The following is a 24,259-nucleotide window of genomic DNA, read 5'->3' on the forward strand; positions in this document are numbered from 1 at the left end:
TGTGTGTGTGTGTGTGTGTGTGTGTGTGTGTGTGTGTGTGTGTGTGTGTGTGTGTGTGTGTGTGTGTGTGTGTGTGTGTGTGTTTTGTTTCTGTGATTTTCAGTTTTGCCGGTTTGTTGAATGTTTTGCTTGCTTTTCTTTTCTTTAGCTAGGGCTCATTGATCCCTTATTACATTTGACTTTCTCTCAGCCACCCAAATATGCAGGTGAAGAGATGTACTTATGTTTCCAAATACTAGAATACAGTTCCGTTTCATTGGGCCGGTGTGATACAGTATGCCAATGCAGGACGGCATGTGCGAAGAAAGAGAAACACCAATAAGCGACGGTTTGATGCCGACGAACGATGTTGTTTTTTTTTTTGTTTTACGTATATATGGTTGGTGGGGTCGCAAAAGAATGAAAGAAAAATAAATGAACAGTGTCCTCTCCCCCTCTCCGGAAGAGAATGAATGAAGAATCATCGGGGGTGGACGTCGGATGTACGGCATACTGGGTAGGGTGTGCCTGTACAAAGAGAGTGGAGGGTTATGTTTTGCTTTTAGCTGTTTTTAATAATGTTAAAAAACAAGCCATTAAAACTTCCCAGCTACTTTAAACCTTAAACCATTCAAGAAATAGTTTATTTTTGCAAACTCTTTTGTACCTAACAAATAGCTTGCTTTCAAAAAGATACAAATGTCCACTATTCAAACCGTTGCACTTTTTCATCCCGCTGCATGTGTGCGTTCATGCAAGGGAACGGTGCGCGGGTCGGAAAGGTTCTCCGGCCGGGGAAGTGAAGAACCAGACGACGAGTCAGAAGTATTTCGGAAATTCTTTGTTTAACTGCGTCTGCTGGAAATGTTTTTGAACCCTAGCGCATGGACGAGCGCATCGTAGTGTTGGTAATACAAAGGCATCTCAGTGTTGGTAATACACACACACAAACAAACGCGCGCGCTCGCTTAGAGACACGCACGCACACACCTGAAACCTTGCCTTGCTCAGTAAACAGTGCGGGCTATAAACAAACAAAATCCGCACAAACACCAACAGCAGCTCTACCGCGCATGTCCAACGAACGAACCTAGCGAAAGAACGATGGCGCTAACAAATACAGCTGCCCCTTTGCCGTCGTCGCGTTGCGTTGTTAAAGCGATGCCGGCTTGGGATGTGCGGACGTGTTAGATGGAAAGAGACAAAATAGTAGCGAAAGAAGGAAACAGCAACACGCAGCGCGGTGAATTGTAGTGCCGTTTGTAGATTGATTGTAAGATTGTAAAAGAAAACATTTAATTCGATCTCTTGGACGCTACCAAACTGGATTAAATATGTTTTAATCTCGATATTCTCGCAAGAAAATTAAAAAAAAATCGTAGTGAAACCGCACGCGGAGCGGCAAGGCTCGAAGCGGTGCGGCTAGCCTGTTCGAATGTGTGCGGTAGATGTGCGCACTCGGGCGTGGTAGTGTGCGTGCAAACGGCAAACGCTTCTCAAAGCCGCTGCCGGCCCTTTTACACTTTTTCAACAGACACGGATAAATAAACAGAGAGTACGATTTTGTTCTAGCGAAGGTTTGTGAAATAGGCGTTTCAAAATAGGTTGCATTTAAATTGAACAAAACTGCTGCTGTACCGGACGCTATTTACCTCGGTTCAATGTTGTGTATTTATTTTGTGAGCAGCGTTCACGTCCCCTGCAACATGTAAACGCGCCTTCAGCTGTGCGGGAGAGCGCGCACACTATGATGAGGGCGCTCTAACTTTATGTGCGCATTCGCGTACCTCTGCATGCACATGAGTGTGTGTGTGTTTGTCTCTGTTGGTGAGCAATGGTGGGACGCTTTTCTCAGAAACTCCGGTTCCAAACGGCAGCGCACTTTGCTACACCGTCACTCAGTTTTGAGAGCCCGTCGAGCTAAGAGCAAGCGTGAGTTTTCGCTGCGTGCGTTGCGGTTCAAGGAAACAAGCCCAGCAAGGAAGCGCCTTGTTCGGTGTGTTTGTGTGTGTGTGTGTTTTTTGGGCTTGATTTTGCAAATGGTTTTGCGACTGTCGTTTTTTTTAAGGATATTCTCAGTGCAAAGGCGAAGATTTGAGACGAAATTAACGTTCCCCGTGCTTTCGTGGGATGTTAGCTTAGGATATTGCTTTTTTGGGGAAGGTATTTCGTCCCGGCTTGCTATAGAACAGTGGTGATGCGTTTGTGGTGCACAAAGGAGCTTCAGACAAGGACAATGTGCGAATCAGTGAAGGCATTGAATGGATACATCCAGTGCATGTGTGATAGCTGGGGTCAATGTTAGTTCCCGTGGCCTTCGTGAACTCTATCAATCACAGTCAAAAATCGTGCAAAGGCTGACTAAAATTCTAGCTCATCTTACTACATTCTTCAAAGAAAGGCATTTTGCTGTGTTGTTTAAAAAAATCAAAACCTATGAACGATATCAACCTATCTAACAAGTGATAAGGACTTTTTCTTATTGCAACAACCGCGATTGTGTAGCCATATGTTTGTGTGTGCACCATTTTTCATTCCTCGGGTACAAAAGAGGGTTTCAGCAGCACACCACCGTCGTGACCACCGAGACTGTACGTACGCACGACGTCAGAGGTGAAACAAAGAGACGTGGTATACTCGCTTTCGTTGTGTGTGCGAAGTTTGCCGCATCGTCTGCTGTTACTCTGGGTATATCCTTGAAAAAAAAGAGCGCAACAGGAAGCAAATAGAGTGGGCATTTTAAGCGCAGCCGCTTCATTCGGGTAGCATTTGTTGCTGAAAGCCCCCTGATGTGATACCAGAGCAAGAGAGGTGTGTCGCGTATCAATTTCCGTCTTATCTCTTTGTGGTGATCAATGCAGAACGCAATAGTTTTTTTTTGAATGATTTTGCTAAAAAAAAGCAATAAAATTCTTTGCCCTTTACGAAGAAGATGTTTGGTGAGGTTTTTTGTTCAAATGGTTTTTGTGTTTGATAAATTCTGATACAATAATGTGATTCAGGGGTGATTATAATGATGTCAATAATAGATACAACACGTTTTTAGTGCGAAGGAGTATGATGAAATTAAAAAAAAATTGTCCCATTAAAATTGATTGGACTGTTTGTGGTATTTGTGGGACAGGATTCCGATGGCGCATTTTGTGAGTGATTCTAGCAAATGAAGAAAATAGATATTTTCACAATAATATTTTTCGTTCATTTATCGTGTCCTTCAGAGTTGTGTAATAAGCTTAAGTACTTAACTCGTTATTATCATGAGTGCAAATGCCTTTCTTTGTTGATGCGTGCTAAACTAAACGAATGGGAGCTGTGGAACCACATGCGTTGCATATTTTACTAATGTGTTTTTGTTTGCTTTTACATAGATTAATTAGTAGAAATAGACGACAGAGAAACAAAAAAAAACAAAATACAGCTTAAAACAATTGCTCTTGGTGTGGTGGCAAGCAAGGCGCAGTAGTAGTGGTTTAAAAGTGCGATAAATTGTGATAAAGTGATATGAATAGTGCTCTCGCATCGCTGTCGCAAGTGTGGTGTAGAGAACGAAAAGAAACAAGTTAACGTGACGACGAGAAGAAACCATACTCCTTCCGTAAGAAAGTGAGAGAAGAACCGCAGCGGAAGAAGAAATCATCACGACATCGCGTCTCAAGTCAGAACGGGAAAAACGGAAACACAATTCCACACACACATATCCACACGCAGTTTGCAGTGCTCCAAAACCCCCCTAACGAAACGAAAACAACACCCCCGATCGTTGTCAAGGAGACGGTGTTTTTTTTTAACCTGTGTGTGTGTGTGTGTGTGCATTACATGTGCGTGTGTATGCGTGCTGTGTTCGTGGTCTATTAGTTTCCTGCTTGAAAGGAACAGTTTTGTTGAAAGTCAGCCCCCCGAATTGAATGGGTTTGGCGTTTGTTCCGTCTATTGTTTCCTTGAATGTGAAGCAGTTCTGAATGCATTAGTGTTTGGAGTGCACGTGTGAGCATACAAATTGGAGCGTCATTAATGATAAGCTTGGTGTGGTACAGCGAACGAAAAATCAAACGCCCATGATATTGAGAATGGATGTGTGAATGTTGCAAGAAGGATACACAGCTTTAGTGCGTACACACGTGTGCTGATTACGGTGCTGGATGGTTTATAGTGCAAAGTGAAAATCAAGCAAAAAAGCGCCATCAGAAAACACACTCCTTTTTTGGTGGTGAAGCAGCAAGCACGGTTGACGAAAACGGGAGTGTAAGGCTCTAATGTTGGATGCACAATGGCCACATCACCCACACCATCCTTAGATTCGCTACCGGGTGCATCCAATTCCATCGGTTCGTTCGGTGAACCCGCCGACTACCTGTCGGACTCTCCGCTAACAACGCTGAGCGGTGGCTCTGGCACGACCGGTTCCTCCCCGCCGGCCAGCGATTCGGCCATCTGCGACGATTTTGCGACTTCCTCCAGCCTTGAGTCCGCCCAGTCGAACAACGGCTCGTCGGAATCGCTGTTTCCGCGCTGCACCGGCTGCAAAAGTAAGCAATCGGATGCGGTAGCCAAATGTATGGACTGCGACAACTTTCTGTGCGCTAACTGCGTTACCGCACACCAGTTTATGCACTGTTTCGACGGCCACTCAGTTTACCGCATTACGGGCGGCGGTTTGGGTAGTGTTGTTGGCGGCGGCGGTGGTGTCAACACGTTCGGCTCTATTGGATCGCTCGCCAACGGGACGATGGCGGCCAACACGGTCACCACGACTGCTCCGACCACGCCAACGCTGGGCGGATTGCTGGGAGGCTGCCTCGATGGGTCCGGTCTACTTGCCGGCAGCATTCTGGGCGGCGGCACGGGCGGCAAAATGCTCCAGATGGGAGGCTTCGATTCGGCCCATCCGCGGCTCAGCACGCTCAATCTGACCATCAAGGACGATGCTAGCAGCCTGGTAAAATCTATCATGAACAACGTGATAACGCCCCCGACTTCTAACGGGGCCCCTGGTAGTGGCAGCAACATCAACAATGGCAACGGTACTGGCAACAACAACGGCAACAACAACAACAGCAGCAATAGCAGCAGTAGCAGTAGCAGCAGCAGCAGTAGCAGCAGCAGCACAAGCAGCAGCAGCGGTGGCAATGGCAACAGCTTGATGAACCAGGTCAACAGTCAGCTTTCGGCCGTGATGCAGCAATCAACCGGCTTGGGAACGGATTTGCTGCTCTCGAACGGCCTTGGCAGTGGTGGTGGTGGTGGGATACTTGGCGGGTTGTTGAGCAACGGCAGCATTGGATCCGGGTTGGGCGGTGGTCTGCTGGGCGGAAACAATAAACCGAACTACTTCTGCAAGCGCCATCCCAGCGAGCTGCTCAAGTTCTATTGCCGCACGTGCAGCGTTCCGGTGTGCAAGGACTGTATGCTGCTGGACCATCCGAATGGGCTGCACGATTGCGAACACAACAGTGACACTACGCCGAAGCAGATTGAAAGCTTGCTGCACACCGTGTCGGAAGTGCGCGCCAAGGCACAGGACCTTCGATCGCTGATCAAGAACGTCGAGCACAGCGGCCAGCGTATCCAGCTGCAGTATCACAAGGCGCAGAATGAGATCGAAGATACGCACCAGTTCTACCGCTCGATGGTGGATGAGCGTAAGGCGGAGCTGCAGAAGGAGCTGGAAAATTTCTACAACGCAAAGACGGTCTCCCAGTCGGAGCTGCTCAATCGCAGCCAGGACCATGTGGACAAGATGCTGCAGAGTTGCGAATTTGTCGAGCGTCTAACGAAATGTGCCGGCCCCTCCGAGACGATCATGCTGCGCAAGTTCATGGAAAACAAGCTGATGCTCTTCCCCGCGATCACACACGACCTGCAGGCTTCGTACGAGCTGGAGTTTGTTTCCAACTATCAGGCGATCCAGATCGGTGTCCGCAACACCTACGGCTACATTCGCTCGAATGCAGACCTGTCCAGCGTCACGACGAAACAGCCACCCATTGCACGTCCCACCTCAACTACGAATGGAGGTTCTTTGCTCGGAGGCAATCGCAGTGCCAGCCCATCCAACAGCAGTACCGGCAGCATGAATTTGATGTCTCACCATCATATGAGAAACGGCGATGGTCTCATGAACGGTGGCAGTGGTGGAGCACACCTACTCGACCATCACTCGCACCAGCGCCATCAGCAGCATCAGCAACATCAGCATCAGCAGCGATCCTTCGGCGGTTCTTTGGTGAACGGTGGTGGCCACGGTGTGAACGGTGGTGGTTTATCGACGTCTCCGCTGAGCGGGTGCGGTACAGGATCCAGCATGGTCAACGGACTGTCGGCAGCTTTCGATACAACGAACCTGATCTCCAAGCGGTTCAACAGTGCTAACAGTCTCGGTCCATTCGTTGGAGAGCCATCGATTGGGCAGCCTATTGGTAATGCGTACGAAAAGTGGAGCAATGGAGGTGGAACTGATCTGTTCAACAACCTCTCTGATCAGTACACTATTCCACTGAATTCTATTGGCGGTGGAGGCGGCGGTGGTGGTGGAGGCAGTGGAGGCGGTAGTTCGGGTGCCGGTGGACAGCAAGACACATCGGCAGCGATGATCGACCTTACGGCGAAGCTGATGTCAAGTTCAATGTTCCCGCCCAAGAGCCAAATCAAGCGTCAGAAGATGATCTATCACTGCAAGTTCGGCGAGTTCGGCGTGATGGAAGGCCAATTCACCGAGCCGAGCGGTGTGGCGGTAAATGCGCAGAACGACATCATCGTCGCCGACACCAACAACCATCGGATACAGATCTTTGATAAGGAGGGTCGCTTCAAGTTCCAGTTTGGCGAATGCGGCAAGCGCGACGGTCAGCTGCTCTATCCGAACCGTGTAGCCGTTGTGCGTACGTCCGGTGACATCATCGTGACGGAGCGCTCGCCGACGCACCAAATTCAGATCTACAACCAGTATGGCCAGTTTGTGCGCAAGTTCGGCGCTAACATCCTGCAGCATCCGCGCGGCGTTACCGTGGACAGCAAGGGCCGTATCGTTGTCGTGGAGTGCAAGGTGATGCGTGTCATCATCTTCGACCAGTCCGGCAACGTGCTGCAGAAGTTTGGTTGCAGCAAGCATCTCGAGTTCCCGAACGGGGTTGTAGTCAACGACAAGCAGGAGATCTTCATCAGCGACAATCGAGCACATTGCGTGAAGGTGTTCAACTACGAGGGTCAGTTCCTGCGGCAGATCGGTGGCGAGGGTGTCACCAACTACCCGATTGGCGTAGGCATTAATGCCAGTGGCGAAATCCTTATCGCGGACAATCACAACAACTTCAACCTGACCATCTTCACACAAGACGGGCAGCTAGTATCGGCCATGGAGAGTAAGGTGAAGCACGCCCAGTGCTTCGATGTGGCCCTCATGGACGACGGCAGCGTGGTGCTAGCGAGCAAGGACTACCGGTTGTACATCTACCGGTACGTGCAGGTGCCTCCGATCGGTCTGTAAATACATTCGCCTGCACCTTTTCAACCCAAAGTCTGACATCTTCCATGACAACCGCCAAAAGAGGTAGGCATCCTACAGACAGACAGTACCGAAGGCAAATGATGTGGCAGAGCGAGAAGGGTCGTCTCAACACAGTTGGTGAATGTACATGAATGTCCCTATGTGTTATTTTGTACTAGCCGTAAGAATAGTTTGACATTTTAAAAAGCAAACAAACAAACAAACAAACATGCACACATACCCTCCTCTACTGACGACACCTATCTCTATGCTGCTGTATCTTATTCGTGGAACATCTGTAGGACGCTATCCGCTTTTATTGTGCAAACGGAACGAAATTCGAATTGAAAGTGCATCGACGAGATTTGTGATAGTTCTTTACCCCATTGAATTGTGTTGGGTGCTAGCATAAAAGATATATGTATCGCCAGCACCGACCGGAAGCGAAGAATTCAAGCATACCACATAATTCTCCAGAGCGTGGTGTGTGAAATGCCAACATCAACATGCATAGGACGAACAGGCAAACGATCAGAAGTGAAATGAATCTGCAGTGGTCTAACATTTTACGGCTATCAGGATTGTGTAAAGAACTGAAAATATTTTCATACATGTATATATATATATATGCTAGTTTATATATATGTGCGTATGAATGTATGTTAAACTGTGTGCGCGTGCTTGTGTATTTAGCAACTAACGAGTTCAACACAATGCTCAGAAGGATATGCATCGAACAATCAGACTTGTACTGAATCAAACAGGTAAGCACAAATATCAGCAATGCTTTTTGTATCACTAGTTTCTACATAATACAGACTTAATTGCCTGCTCTAGTTAGAATAATAGTTTTATAATAAATCTTACGGAATCATAGTTTTCGATAACATTTTTAAGTAGAGTTTGAGGATAACAATGCATAAGTGAATCTATATTCCTTTTTCTGATCTTAAAATGTATGCTTAGGGTTTAGATAGGGTAGACATGATCCTCATAATCTTCTCAAAGTTAGAAGAAAGTGTATTGAGCAATACTAATTATACTTATCAAAACGAGCTAATAATTGTATTTTTCCCTTTTCCATTCCCATTTTCGTTTGTATTTCAGATCTCCAAAAACAAAACAGTCAACTGAAAACGAAAAGATTGTTTTAGCATCGTTAAATTTAAGCATCTTTGTCAAGTATAGTGAAAGTTAGGCGACGGTAATAATAACGTGGCGCAATTACATGATGAACAAAGGCGTTAAAAGAACGGAAGAGCGCTAGGAAGACAAGAAAGCAAATAGACAGAAAGAGAAAAGGATAAAGGATGAGATAGAATTGTCATCATGCGCTTCCTAAATTGCGAGATTGTTGTTGACATATCGAATTTAGCACAAAATGTGTGTGCCAGCTGTGCTGCTACTGTAACTGCTAGAGAATACCACACTAACACCTACAGACACGCATACCACACACACCCTGGCAAGACGTTCACTGTCAAAAGAGGTGCGCTTAACACGTTTGAGTAGCAACAACAGAAACTATTCACGATAACGCCAAAACATAGACAGCCAACAACGCTCAACGCTTCTACGTTATCCGCAAACGTCGGAGCATAAACGTCTAGTGTGCGTCCTTAGCACAGGCAGCCTTTTACTAGGATCTTCGCTCAACGTGCCGATCAGCTGAGGAGATACGATCAACAAAATAGAAGGCGGATACGGTCATAAGAAGCATCCGTGTCAAGTAAGATGTGTTTGTTTGACCTGTTGATTAGATCCCACCCAGGTTCTCAACTGTAGCAGATAACGTGTTTTATTTAAATTGCGCGTTGTACAACTATGTTTTTGTTTGTTTTTATAATTATTTTTACGTTTATTATTATTATTATTATATTGTGTTATCTGTGCGACAAAAACTGTTTGAACAATAACTTTTATGTTGTGTATAATGCAGCGTTGGCTGGTGCGCCTGCAACACCCCAACAAAAATAGAACGCAAACGAGCCGGAATGCCCCATTTTGGCGACTGCAACCACATTATGGGGTGTGATTTTGTTTAACATTGCAAGGATAGCGCAAACGTTCGCATCCCAAAAAGGTTATCGAAATGAGAGAATGACTGAATCAAGTTCGTACTAAGGGCAACTTTGATTACAGTTCGTTGAGCGGTAGTCGCAAATAAGGTACTTTCAATTTGACTGAGTTGCTCTGCGCAGAAGACTATTGTTGACATGTTTTAGTCCTTGCTTAATATATTGTAATAACTAGTCTTTAATGCATCGTGTTCTGTATACTTTTTTTAACTGCGAAACCTTTACAAATGACTCGATTCTCATAAAAGAGCCCTACAAACTTTACGAAATGTGGATCCAAGCGATCGTTTTCAATAAGACACCATTCCCGAATGGTACTCAAACAGTAGGAGAGAAACTGATTTGATCTTTTGTGCCCAGCAGCAGCACGTTCTAGGAATAATGATAATGATGACGTTCAGCAACTGCATCAAAAGAGTCAATGTAATATTGATACGAGTACGTAATAATTAAAACTCTGCTTTCGTATATTGGTTTAAGCGGAATTGTAATAGACTATTTGAAGCTTTTGTGTGCGGTTAAAATCCGAAGCAGATATTGCTCTCTCGAAGCCGTCGGGAACTACTTAAACAAAGACAACAAATTACCAAAATTGCATGTAAAAACTATTATTCCTACAAGTTAATCTTACCTCGTACAGCGTAAGGCGAAAGTTATAATCTTTTTGTTGAATGCCGTACCCTTTTATTGGTTCATGACTTATTAACGGCAAAATCAAGCTCTTTTTTTTACAAAAAAAACTTCTTCAACACAGAACTTGGTTTGAAAGGTATTTGCACTTTAAGTCACTTCCTTTGCCAATCCAAGCACAATTCTGAACTAAAAAAAATTGGTTGCTTATGAAATACACTAGGATAAAAAAAAACTAGCTGAAAACGGTGGATCAACATAAAAATCATAACTAAACGTTAGTAGGTATATTTAAAAGGAAATATTTAGATAAATTGTTAAATCAGTGTACCCTTTCAAGAAGCAACGGATGAGCAAAACTGTGCGATGATGGTGATTACACTGGAATTTGCATGCATTTTTTTTTTCTTGAAAGGCGTAATGTGGCGAATTGAGTTTCTTTGTTATCTTTTCCTAATTGCAACGAACAATTGCTCCAAGCTGATCATCTGTCGCGACGAACAGCCTCAGATTGCTGTTAAACGAAAAAAGAAAAAAAAAAAAAGAATTATTACGCGATCAACAGTGATCAATGAAACTGTAAGTGACAAATGGTGCGTCGAATTCGTTCAAATTCCTATTTGTTTGTAGTTTTCATATTTTAGTTCTGTACGATGTTGCATTGTTTTACCCCATTCTAAGTCTCTTATTTATATAATGTTTGCTCACACTTTGCTCTCTTCTATTGTTCTGTTCCAGTCTGAGTGCGTTTTTTCCACTTTTTTCATGTGTGTGCTATCTGTAAATTATGTAAACTTCTTTTCGCATAATTCAATTTTATTTACGAAATACTGTTTCCATTTTCCATCATCAATAACACACACACACAGTACGTAAAATAGAATGAGCTTAGATTTATTTTGTGTTATTTGAAATCGTGACAAAGAATTTAAATCCAATCTATTAAACCTGCAACGAACAAAAGCCAACGGCAGTTTTAGAGAGAAAACTTGCCTGCATTGAGCACATTTCCTTAAACAGTAATGTAAAATAGTTTCAAGAAATGCGTTTGAGTTTTGATGGAGATGGACAGATGGATATCGCAACTGATTGTTTTTTTATCGACCGCGATTGCCATACACATGGAACTCGATCAATGGCGTAAAACAGAAATTTGACCACTCCTCATATATACAGTGCAGTATTAAGAAATGTTTTATCTTGTCGTTTGATGAGTTTTTGTGTAATAAATTTTCTGTTGTTTTTTTTGTGTATTAGAACAAAGAATAGGACCACATACGCTTGTCGATGATCGTTTGTTACACTATTTTTAAATCCCCTGTCGTGTGCTTAACGTAAGAGTTCAGTATTTTATACACATTACACATCTAGTTATTTAGCCTAAGATGTTCGATATCCATATCCCAGGACCGTGTTTTATTATTATTATTATTATTCTTGTAATTTACGTTTGTAAGTGTCCATACAGGTCTGAGCTTGATGCTGTTCGTAATGTGTCTCTCTGATGTAGAGCCGTAGAGTATTTGTCATAGTTTATGTTAGCATTTCATTTGTATTAGGTTTTAGCGAAACCAGACGTCTACTTACTGCATTTAAACCCAGGACGGCTCGATGCCCAAATCGCAAGCCCTTCCTTTTTAAGCTAATAGTATTTAGTTATATTACCGATGTTTGTTGGTTATGTTGATCTTTGTGTTGTTAAATTATAATGCTTAAGTTTTTGAGTTTGATGAGTTTGCTTATTTAGTGTGAACAGATCTAGAAACAATTCTCGATAAACGATTAAATATCCCAGGCTCGATTGTCAGCAACGTATAATGTCTTGCAAGACAGCAATAGATCACGCTTGCCAGATAAATAGTAAAAAAAAACAGAAGAAAAAAACAAACAAACTACATGTTGAACAAGCAATGGTGTAACTACGTAATCAAAAGTCAACCAGTACAGCAGGCCCACATAACCGTTCGTGGCGCGAAGCATCGTTATTGCATACGGCAAACATTCACTCCATGCACTCACATTTGACGTGCAATTGACTGATAATGCTATTAAAACTGAAATGATATAAAGAACATCAATTCTAGTTGCAAGGCGGTTGCACAGAAACGGAGATAAAGAAAGCGCTAATGCGTTTCTCTCGAACTTATTTAGTTTTCTCGTTCATTACTCGTATCTCGCAATGACTTTCTTCGTTCATATCGACCGAAAAGCGAAAAGCTATTGTTAGGAGTTTATACGGATTATTATTATTTTTTTAAGTATATCTTTTTTTGATGATTTATTAAGATAATTTAAAAGGTAAATAAAAGTGTTGTTTAGTCAAATTTCATAATTTGTTTATTTTTTTCCTTATATTTATTCTTATATTTTCTGCTGAAATTTTTGATTTACACACTACTAAACAAATACTAACATTCATGCTCTCACTAGCATCAACTAACCTCACACACTTACTAACTCATCCTCAAAAACTAAACCACCAAACTAACCTACATCAAATCAACACTTTAATTCGACGAATATGTCCAGATTGTCGATGAACCTTTCGCTGTTCAGTGAAGATTCCATGGAAAATTGAACCTTCATAAAGATCAATAACTTACCAACGAATACGCTTTTGGTTTGCCAATTCTCTTCTCTCTTTTGTGTATGCTTTATTTGTAGATTTGTTTAGTGTTACAACCGATCATTAGCTACTTGCATGTATTCCATGGTAGAACATTTGGTATTAAACATCAGAATGGGTTTGAGCAATGTAACATTCCTCTAAAAAAATGAAGCATATAACTACAAGGATAATTTGCATGTACCATACAGAAGGAAAAGATGACATGAAAGAAACTCTTTGGTGCGTTTTGAGAAGCCTTTTTTGCTATTGCCCAGCAAAACGGTCAAAACGGCAATACGCGACGTTCGCTAATAATAAAGATGGGGTTGCACACTGTTCGTGAATTTTCCGGAGCTAAATTAAATAGTATTATAATATTCTTTTTGGTCATTATTTACTTTACCATATGTGTATTGCGCTGTGCTTACTCTTGTCCATGTTTAAATAATAATAAATCTTATTTGTTCTATTATGCTATTTTTTTTTTGCTGAACGTTTAGAATGAATTCTCTTATTATCTCCTAGAGACTTGAATCTAACTTTATATGATATAGTAAAAGCAATTGAATGCTTACGCGCTGCTACGTTTTAACATTATTTACCAAAAGAAGAAGAAGAGAAAACCAAATAACGGTACTTTAAAGAAGACATTAAAACAAGAAGAACCAAGGGATGCAAATACTCTACTAAAAGACTGTCATTCTTTGTATGTTTGAAGAATTTAGCAATTAGAAAGTACGAGTTGGAAACTTACTTATTTTTGGGTGGGATAAACATAAACACTTGTTCTACGGGGATATATGAGAAATATCCGCAGGAGGGCTAGAATACACTGTGCTGTTCCAAGATGTAATATTTTGGAAGCATATACACTTAATAACATAGGGAATCTTAAATACTATCATACAGCATCAGAATCGGAATATGAACGATTGGAGAATGGATATTGCCGGGACGACATAGTATTGATCGTGCTTTCAGATGGATAACAGTACAAGGACATCCTGTGGAGAGTGGCGAACGAAGTAAACTAGTGGGAAATCCTTTTGCAAACGAAAAACGAAAAAGACATCAATTTCTATACGCGCACACCAACCGCACTCGCACTATGCAATTGAGTTTACGCAAATCACGCACGTGGACGCAATTGCGTGGTGTGGTAAAGTGAATGATGATAAGGAAATTATTATGAATGTGGTTCTGATGCATCAGTGAATAGAGTGATAAGAATATTGATCGTGCTACTACCATAGCTTTCACACGGTATCGTGCTGTGTAACTGCATGGCAAAGGATAGTGTAATGCTAGAGCCAACAGCACTGGAAAGAGACTAGTTGTAAGGAAATGAGATTTCAGCTGTTTGCACCAGAGTGAGTTTGCATCCTGCTACCTAACTAAATACGTGCAGCAGTGATGGTTTCCGACGAAGGCAAAGTGCAGTTAGTTCAGCATTACTTGAGCGCAAATATTCGTAAACATTTTGCGTCCTTAGGCGGGGAACAACAATATAAAACAACAATCTACACACATACATGCACACACACACATACATAGATACACTACTGTCTGTTAGAATGGGCGCTAGCAGGCGTGCGCATGATGTATAGTTGCGGTGGTACACGAGTGTGCGATCGGCGATGTGTCGACATTGATATGAGCGCAAGGAACGAGAAAAAACTATTTGCAAATATGATCGAATTGTATGTTAGAATGCTAAAAATGCCAAATAACCATAACACTTCTCTATTAGTTACTAGAGAAAGATGGAAAGTGGAGCAACAAACTAAACATAATCACAATCATTAAACATTTCTCGGTTTTTTGGATGAACGGTATTACGAATATTATGATTAATATTATCATTATTATATTATTATTACTATTATTATTATCATTACTCCTATTGCTATTAGAATTATACTCATTATTGATAATGCATATTTCGGAAGAAAACAATGTCAAAGTGTGTTTGTTCGTCGTCTTTTTGCGAAACAATAGAAAACCCACGCAACTCGTGCGAGATAGATGGGGTAGCGTTACTGTTAAAAACCCAAAGCAAACCCAATGTGACTTCTTCAAGCCAACAGAACAATTAGAAGAAGATATGAAGAAGAAGAAAAGAAAAACAGCAATGAATCCAACCAACTAAGTGCGGGGGCTGTTTGTTTGAGAAAGCACATTGAGTAGAACTATTTTCCGGTGTTTGCTGTTTTATCCGTCAGGAAATAGTGTTCGGAAAGGGGAAAAGAAGAGGAAATAGAAAGACTGAAGTGAAAGTCTTGCTTTTGAACTGACGCCGCCGTCGCTGCTGTCGGTCTGTGTGCGGCGTAAAGTTTGTTTCCGAATGTAAAACATTAACCAATTCTAGTCTTATCGCCATCCACATGAATATTGCCAATATGGCTTTAGTGTAGTAGTTGTCATTATCATTAACATAACCATCCCTATCATCTCCATCGTACTCTAATGATAATCATCATCATCATCGTCATCATCATCGTCATCATGATCATCATCATCTCAGAGTCATTTCACCAATAAAATCGCACACACTACACACTACTGGCTGTCTCATATACATCACATGTTTGTTTTTCCATGCTTTTTGCGTTCGTTGTAGTTTGTACCTTTAACATTTGCCAACTCTTCATTCCTTCACACATCCATCACGCGTTTGATTCATTTCTTTCTGTTATGGTGGTGCGTATGCGTGTTTCTATGTTTTCCACTGATCAAGCTCATACGTATTATCTCGATCGTCATCGTAAGATCCGTTTTCAGACCACGTTATCGTTGCACGCGTTTTTGAACGAATACTTGTTACGGAAGATCGACAACTTCCAATGGCCGATGTCGGAAAGATGGCGGACGTTGTAACCAAAGACTATCCTGTTGAAAATTGCACTTAGAAGAAGAAAAAAAAACACACATTCGGCGAATGATCGCATTCATTCGAACCAAGGTGCTAGGATCATTTGGAAGTAAGAGTAATGAAGTCATTAAAATGAATTGTTATTGTAGTTAGGTTTCTTTCGATGATCTTTATGGTGAGATTCGGATTGTTCATTTACATTATCTGCCGGTAGTCTTTTTAATTTATCCAATACCAGGACCTTAAGCCAAAGGCCTGTGATACTTCGTCAGCGATATGCGACGTTTCATTTTCCACTCTGGACGCCGCGGGGTCCTATAGGGGAACAGTTTTATATTACATATTACATTTGATCGTTTTCTGAGATCTTCCGATCGAGTACATCGAATGAAAATCGAAAGAACAAATTACAAGCCAACTTTTGCTACGCATGAAAGCGAGGGGGGAATCACTTTAAAAAGGATGTGTACGCCATTCATTGATCGGTAAACGTGCCGCCCCCATCGTTTGCGTGTATGGAGTATGTAGAGGGTTTTGTTTTGTTTTTTTTTTGTTTTTTGGCATGCAGCTAAAACGTTGGTTTTGTGAAACGTCTCCATCCAGCCACTATAAGAAATGAAATGTTATACGCTTGATATGATGGGGTCAATCTGTCGGACAGACCGAGGAATGTCGTAAGCATATTTTGTTGCTGCTATCATGTATCAAATGTTTGGCAGAACAGTGAAGCATGTGTTGTAAAGCGTTTGTCTCGTAGAAGTAGTTCCAAACGTTATACCGATAATGAAATTAGGCACACGAAACAATCATATTATAAAAAAAACTGCATTATATACAGTATACACAACATAACTGAAGCTGGGCAAGACGGGAAAATGAAATGATATGTTCTTTTTTGGGGTATATGTGTGTGTATGAGAAGGTTAAAGAAATATAACGAAAGCATACTCAATAATACACGTGCAAACAATACAAGCCAATGTTCGTTGATAGATCGTTTTGCCGATGGGTGAGGTGGTTAATTTACCATTTTCTGATTTTATTATTACTATCGCGTAGTTGTGAGCTGAGGGACGTATAATCAGCTGGAAGGAAGAAGGCACATTTTGGGAGGAAAAAAAAACTCCAGGCACAAGTAACTGTTCCTAGGAAGACAACAATTGGCGGGATTGTGAGCGAACGCTGTGGGAATGTGAAACATTATACTAAAGAAACATACAACATAAATAACATTATATATACAACATACATATATTTTTGTATTCACGATTTCAAACAAACAAACAAACAAACAAATGGAGTGAAAAAATGTAGCAATGCAAACTTTACGCAAAACTCTACTTAACAACATTCTCCGCCCCACCCTGGTCTACTCCTCATCTCTGTACATGAATGTAAGCCAAATCGATTTTCCATTCACAGAGAACCAAACACAGGAAAACAATAAAAACACTCGCAATCTTGAAAGGAAGCATAAGTCGAGCGCAGGAAAGAGGATGCGCGCATGTATGGTGCAACTAGAGTGTCAGCGTAAAGATCAGCGCTCTACGAATATATTTGGAAGGAAAAGCATCGCGTGAAATGGAGAAGGGCAGTTGGAACGATAATTTCTACTAGTTATAAATTACTCCATTTGTACGCACGGATGCAATTTTAAAGGGAAACTAACCTGGAAGGATGTTCACGTTGTGCTACCGATGTTAGATTGTTGTGACACAGAGAGACAAGCAAATGCAAATAATGTATTGAATGTAATCCGATTCTTTGGGCAGCAAAACGAACAGCAAAACAGCGCATTTTATTGGGTTTCTACACATTTTTACGCGGGATGGTGATACATCGATTGTGTCTTCAGCTGCTTTTTTTTTTCATCATATTGGAATCAGATCAGAACGCGGAGGAAAGGGGGGAAACACATGATAGCTCTGATAACTTGTTTAGGGAATTTATCTACTTTACTCTAAGGGGAAATGAATTCAGCCAGACCCGTTGTACAACGCAAAGGATAATACTCGGCAAAAGCTCGGGTAGTAATGTGAAATGTAGCAGACAAACAATCTTACATGCAAATTTAATTCTAACCGCTGAAATCACATACACACACACATTTACATACAAAGACAAACACAAACACGACAAGAAGTGCTGACTTTTTTGTTTCACCTTAATTAAAATGAAATGTTTGTTTGTGTGATATCAAAAGTACTTGTGCTGTTTTGACCGCACAAAAAAAGGCCAGGTGCATGTAGGAGCAAGCATCGTATCATCTATGCAATTATTTAATTGCATTTAATATGCTCCCGGCGTCTCTCCAGACCGTTACCAGATATCCATCCGCGCACTCTGAGATGCGTGAGTGTGCGCGAGCTTTCGGTTTCATCTAGCCCCAGTTTAACAGCGGGGCGGTGTAAGGTGACCGACCAAGCAGGCATGGCAGACCAAGCAGGGTAGCAGGGTGGCTGGTAAGCTGGCTGACTGGCTGGCTGGCTCGCTTTCAAGATTGGCCCAGACTTGCTCTCGTAACGTTATGTAATGCATGAATTGCATGAGCCGCGCCGCGCTGTGCTTTTGCACATAACTGAGACCCCGACCCAGACGAAAGAAAGCACACATTTCTTCGATATATGTGTCATGATATCACTTTCCTCTTTCACCAATTTTCTCGTCTCGCCTTTCTCCCGGTTTCCTTGCACCATTGGCGGGAGGATGGGAGGAAGCAAATGGAACGAAAATGAATCGGGGCGAGCAGTGGTAGGCTGGTGCTGCTTTGCCTTTGGTATACCTCTCAACCATCGGCAGCAAGAGTCTCCTTGTGGAATGATAAGTTTGTGGAACACGCGCGATAATCGATGGTGTCCGAGTTTTGTTTACATTTATATCTGACATGTGAATATTTGATGTTTGTCTACAAAAAAGCGAACAACGTTTGTCTATTTGGCACTGTCCGATAGCTGGTCCCCCACAACACAGGCTAAATGGGGCTGATTCAAACACCGTTGCCTTACTTATCAATCAATCCTCCCAACCGTCCTTGTGAGCGTTCCTATCTGTGCAGGTTTGCCTCCTCACCCTTTGCCTAAGAGGTTCGTTGAAGAGGTTCTTATATCTTCTCTTTGATAACTTTTTTCGCTTTCTTCGTACCGTGTTGCCTATGAGGTTCATTGATATACGGAGCAGAACGTAACACTTTTTTCCGGCTCATCGCCAACAGGCCACTGAGAAGAAGGGGAAGAAGTAGAGGAGATACAGAGGGGGGGTGAGCGCTGCATGGCAAAGATATTGGGGCCAAACGAGAGTGGTGGTACTGCTGCAACAAGTTAAACTACTTTACGTTTCCTCCCCTATCATGACCCAACACACCCACGGGTCTCTGCTCATCGTCATCATCATCGTGTCCAGCCCAAAGGCGAGAGACCTAAGGCTGAATGCGTATGCGTGAGCTAAACGAGAGTACAACACGGAAGAGAGATGAGATACAGCAAGAAAGAAATGGGAGTAGGCTGTTCATTTTGTTTTTCTCATCTTCCCTTTTCCATTTCACTCTTGCTCACATTCTAATCCTGTTGGCCACATTTCACTTTCTTCCCGGGTTTCTTTCAGCCGTGTTTGGTGGGTGCTGCTTCGGATAGTGTTTGTTTACTTTATTGTCCAATGTTTACTACCTTTTTCTGTTATTTCTCTATTGCCTCAATCATCTTGCCCAATATTGAAAAGCATGGCCGAGATTTTATCATGTTTTCCAGTGAAAGACACTCACAGCCCAAGAGGTAAATGCGTCGATTCCGGTAAATCCAATTGTTGATAGTTTTCGATTACTTGGCAGATATGTAAAATTATACAATGATGATAACGTGATAATTGTTTCGCAAAAAAAAACATTATCCTCCATAAACCACACAACACGTTTGCACCAACAACAAAAAACAGAGTTATTTAAGGCACCGTGGTCGCCCACCACCGAAACAGCTCCATGCCTGACAGAGGATAAATTTCCGCATCAGCAAAAGAGCCGTGCATAGGTGGTAGCGTGTCGCGCCGGTTAGCAACCTTCTTGGGCGTTTTCTTTGCCGTTCGTCTATTCTTGTTTATCCCCTCGTTCGAACACTATGCGTTGTCACACAAGTGAGCCCCATTGCCAGCCATCCAGCAAATGCCCCGAACGAATGTTTTTTTTTCTTCTTCCAGTGATAGACTGGCTTTTGCGTGTTGGTGGTACCATTTTCAAACAGTGCGCCACCGCCGCTCGCGCCACCTTTCGAATGCATGGCGTTGCCGTTTGTTGATGAAACCGAAATCTGTTACCAGGCCATGTGGGTATGGCGCGAATTTGTGTGTCTTTTTTTTGTGCATGTTAAATGTGCAATGTGCAGTGTAGGTCTTGGGGTGTTTTTTTTTCTTTCTTTTCTTGCCTGGTGCCTCCCGGTGGTGCCTCGGAAAAGAAACGTACGTATTACGTACGCGTTGCCAAACGGCAAAAGTCGGGCTACGTGTGTGACTGTCGCTGGAGTTGGATTATTATTTGCACTCGCGTCTTTCGTGTGTCGGCTGGCGACTGGCGGCTCGAACCTCACGTTCTTAAGCGGTTTGAACGGGCGTGTGTGCGAACGGCATAAGCTCAGGCCTGGGGCGGGCTGTTTGCTGCACTCCTGTTGAGCACTGTGTGTCCATGCTTTTGGGGTATACATTTGAAGGGAGCGAAATGGAAACCAAATGGCACGCGGTTGAGTGTTTTTATTGGGCCTTATTTTACTATTGAAGATCGTTTTCTGATAATGCCCCCGATCATGGTGGATTTTGTTGGTCTGCAATGAAATTTGGCCTTGAAAAGTTGCATCTTTTTATCAGCTGGTGAGAGGGTACAATAGGCAAACGATACTTTCTCGCAAAATATTGCATCCCAAAAACGCCACTTACGGCTAGCATTAATATGTTGCTCCCTCCCCCCCAAACCCGTTCTTGCAAGTTTTCATTGATAAAAGAATAAGCATGATGAAACATGCTGTTACTACTTCGGTGGACGATCAGCTGTGATGCGATCAGGTTTTTTCGACCAGCGCTACGAAAAAAAAGAACTTATGGAATATCCAATGCAAACCGGTTTCCAACACGTAGAAACATGTTTATAGAAATGTGTGTATATGTGTGTGTGTGTGTGGGGACGTGTATGTTGGCTGGCGTTTCCGGCAGCTGCGTTTAACTGGCTTTAATTTATTGAAGCTTCTTCAAAATAGTTTTTGGGAGATGTTCCACTCTTTGATAGCACATGCCAAAAGCATATCCGTACTCCATTGAAGAGTGGCACCAAACATCCATAAACGGAAGAAAATTCACTCATGCCATTGGATACAGTAAAGCTGTTTTAAACACGTTTGCCAAACTCATCGATTGTTAAAAAGTAACCTCCCCCCCCCCTCTCTCTCCCCGAGCTCCTCCACTTCATTACATTCACGCATTGAAAAGGCAAGCAAACGCCAAACTATGTCATCTACGTTACGTGAACTTGAACTAGCGGTTTACATTCGTTTGTTGCGAAAAACCGCGTGGTGCGGTGGTGCGCACATTTTGCACGCGCGCACCCTGACCGCGCGAGCACGATATTTCCGCTTCGCGCGAGGTTTTTTCGCGCGCATTTGTGTGTCTTTTTTTTCACGCCGCTCTCGAGAGCTGCTCCACGTTGTGTCACAACACTGTGTGCGTGCGTTTAGAGCACACGCTGCTGCTAATGCGGGGTGGCACGAGATGCTTTTTTTCCTTTCCTATTTAGCGGGAGGGAGGGGGGGGGGGGTGTAGTAAAGCGAGAGCGGGAGTGCTCATGTGTAACGAGCACCACTCTCTGCGTGCGGACGAGAACGCCTGCCATGAGCGACGACGCGTGTGGTGGGGTGACCCTGTGTGTGGTATGGTGTAGCCCCTGCGATCCACGATGGACCACCGTCGGCAGGGCGGCAGCAGCAGCAGCACCCCATGGTCATCCGGTTTCGTTTGTTTGTCGCCTTGTTATACACCCATCGCATCATCTCGCAATGCGATTGACCGGAATCGTCCCTGGTCACACACTCGCGCGGGGTTTTGCGCTTTGTTTCAAATCCGCTACCGGTTCGGCGACAGTTGAAGGCGGCACCCGATTCAAAGTCGCTGCTTCGAAGGGAATCTGTGTGCATTTTTTGGTGTTGTTGTTGCTTTACTGCAGCGTGGTTTACTGTCCAGCATTTCTCGCTGACAAGCATTAACCACCCCATCATCTTGCGTATGTGTGTAAGGGTGAGTGTGCACCAAAGCACGCATACAAGCGCGCACCGGCCGGTCCGTCGTAGCATACGGAATCATTCACCTTCGATTGCTGGCGTGCGCGCGCGTGTCGCTGACCTGCATCAAGTCTGCTGGGACGCGCGTCCCATGTACGTACAGAGCGCGACAAGCTACGCACGCTTTTTGTCTTGCTTGCGCTCGCGCGCGCTCCCGCTAATCCACTGTCTGTCGCCGAGCCGCGGGACCGGATGGACCGGAGAACCGCGTGCGCGAAGTTAATTCTGGTTCTCGCGGTGGGGGGGATTACTTGGTGTAATTCTTCGTGATTTTATTTCAACCCCAAGTTCGCGTCTCATCCGATGCGGAAGAGTGGCGCGCGCAGTTGGTATACATATGCGAGAGCAGAGCGAAGAGGAGGTTCAGGTGGAAGGAAGCTCGGTTAAGTGTACATGTTTGGAATCATTTTCCCATCGCTATCGCGCCACCGATTGGGCAGAGGAGTGAGTGATCGCGGCTTCTAAGATCGCCGTGTATTTTCTCCCTTTTGCTTTCCGTTTCTCTCTCTCTCTCTCTCTCTCTCTCTCTCTCTCTCTCTCTATCTCTCCTTCGCTCGCTAGCTATACGGCAGGCTGCTTACGATACGGATAAACCCCAGGGAATGGAAGGCAGAATGGTCCAAACCAGAATATATAATCCATAACAGAGATCATCGTACTGTGTGAAATCGAAATGAAAGGAAGCAGCGCGTTTTATCCTCGCACTTCCACGCGTTCTCGTGGACCGCGCGCACATTTTCAACCAACACCAAACACACACACGCTCGGTAGAGAAAACGTTGGCACGTTCGTTGGTGTGTGAGTTTATTGGTTTACATGCTGCTCCAGCTATATATATTGTGTGCTGCGCACTGCCCCAGTGTGTGGTGGCTTCCAATACGCTTTCGTTCCAGCGTGTTGATTCGATTCACCCTTCGCTGCCTGAGCGTCGCTTCGCATATTTCCTTTTTATGTGGCTAACGACTTTACCAGCACACTTGGCCCCGCGAGCACCATCACCGCCACCCGAGAACCTGATGTGCATTGGATGATCGTGATGGGGCGCGAGAATGATCGAGTGTAAAATTTGATGGAATACATTCCTTCGAGGCCCGGTTCTCACTTGGCCTCGGTTGCTCCAGTAGAGTTGGTGTTAGTTTTTTTTTTGTTGTATGTTGCTTTCCCTCGATCCTCCATTTTGGGGCGTATATGATCGTGGTGAAAGGAATGAAGATGCGCTCGCAGCGCTCACATGCACCAGCACCGCCGCGTGTGACTGGAAGCAAAGAACAGACCATAACATGGGTTCGAAATTTTAGAACGTTTATACTAACATCGAGCGAGCGGGAGGGAGTATCTCTTCTTGGTTTGGCAACTCTTTCTTGCCTGTGCAGAATGCCTGGCCTTATGTTGGCCCCCCCATCGTAGCTCAATTTCATGAAAGCAAGAACATTTTATCGTTCCCATTCCTCCCCCAGTTTGGAATCAAATTTCCCTTTCACTAATGTTTTAATCGTCGTACTTACTTCCTCACTTGGTTGCTGTTGAGTAAAGACCTAACGCAGCGCCGTTGTGAGTGTGGGACTGTGCCATAACTAACCCTCAGAACGACGGATGAAACGGGGTGATAAATACACATAACTATGTACGAGCGAGACAGCATAAATTAAAAAAAAAAAACACGTCTTCTAAAACACGACTTCCCACATGGGCGGAGGGTGAGAAGAAATATTTTCTATTTTTGGCCATATCTTGGAGCGACATACTGTGCGACATAGTCGAGGCTGGTGCGATGCTGAATACGCAGGAAGCGCAGCATACCCCCATGCTCTGCTGCACTGCTCTGTTTGGGTATGTTTTGTTTAAGAATGCACTACTACGAAGGGATTATTAATTACGCAGCGATTCAATTACATATCTCCGTAAAGATTGTTTCCACAGCATAAGTATGTTAATTGAATGCACTTCACTTTCGATAACACAATAAGCGAAAGCATAATTCAGAACATAACAACCCGATACCGTACACTACACGGACAGCATAAATACACACACTGACGCGCATTGTATTGCACAAATTTCAAATCAAAACACACACACTAGCATGCTACACGAAGGAAAAGGAAATCAAATGAAACTCACAACACCAACAACACCACCACCACCACCATCGCGCGCGCACATCATCTCGATGAGTAAAACGGTATTTTTCTCGCGTTGCTTTTATCAGGTGAACTTAGCGTAGTTGGAAAACATTTTGAGAATATTAAAAACTCTACAAAAAAAAACAACAACACCATTCACGACGATGTCTGTGCGGAAGAT

The 24,259-nt window shown here is 43.5% G+C and overlaps 2 protein-coding genes across 3 annotated transcripts in view; both read left to right on the forward strand.

Annotated features, from left to right (window-relative positions):
- LOC120959241 (protein disks lost) overlaps nt 1-24,259 on the forward strand; it is an 80,755-nt gene that overhangs the window by 26,913 nt on the left and 29,583 nt on the right. The window lies entirely within an intron of this gene.
- Nucleotides 1,766-24,228, forward strand: LOC120959242 (brain tumor protein). 2 transcript variants are annotated; one of them, XM_040382505.2, is made up of 3 exons: nt 1,766-1,911; nt 3,348-8,226; nt 8,570-24,228. In XM_040382505.2, exon 2 carries the CDS (start codon nt 4,247-4,249, stop codon nt 7,460-7,462), a length of 3,216 nt encoding a protein of 1,071 aa, XP_040238439.2. In that variant the 5' UTR covers nt 1,766-1,911; nt 3,348-4,246; the 3' UTR covers nt 7,463-8,226; nt 8,570-24,228. The 2 variants fall into 2 exon arrangements, with proteins under 2 accessions (XP_040238439.2, XP_040238440.2); XM_040382506.2 differs by having other exon boundaries at nt 1,871-1,975.

This window comes from Anopheles coluzzii, chromosome 3 (genome assembly GCF_943734685.1).
Source record: "Anopheles coluzzii chromosome 3, AcolN3, whole genome shotgun sequence".
NCBI lineage: Eukaryota > Metazoa > Arthropoda > Insecta > Diptera > Culicidae > Anopheles > Anopheles coluzzii.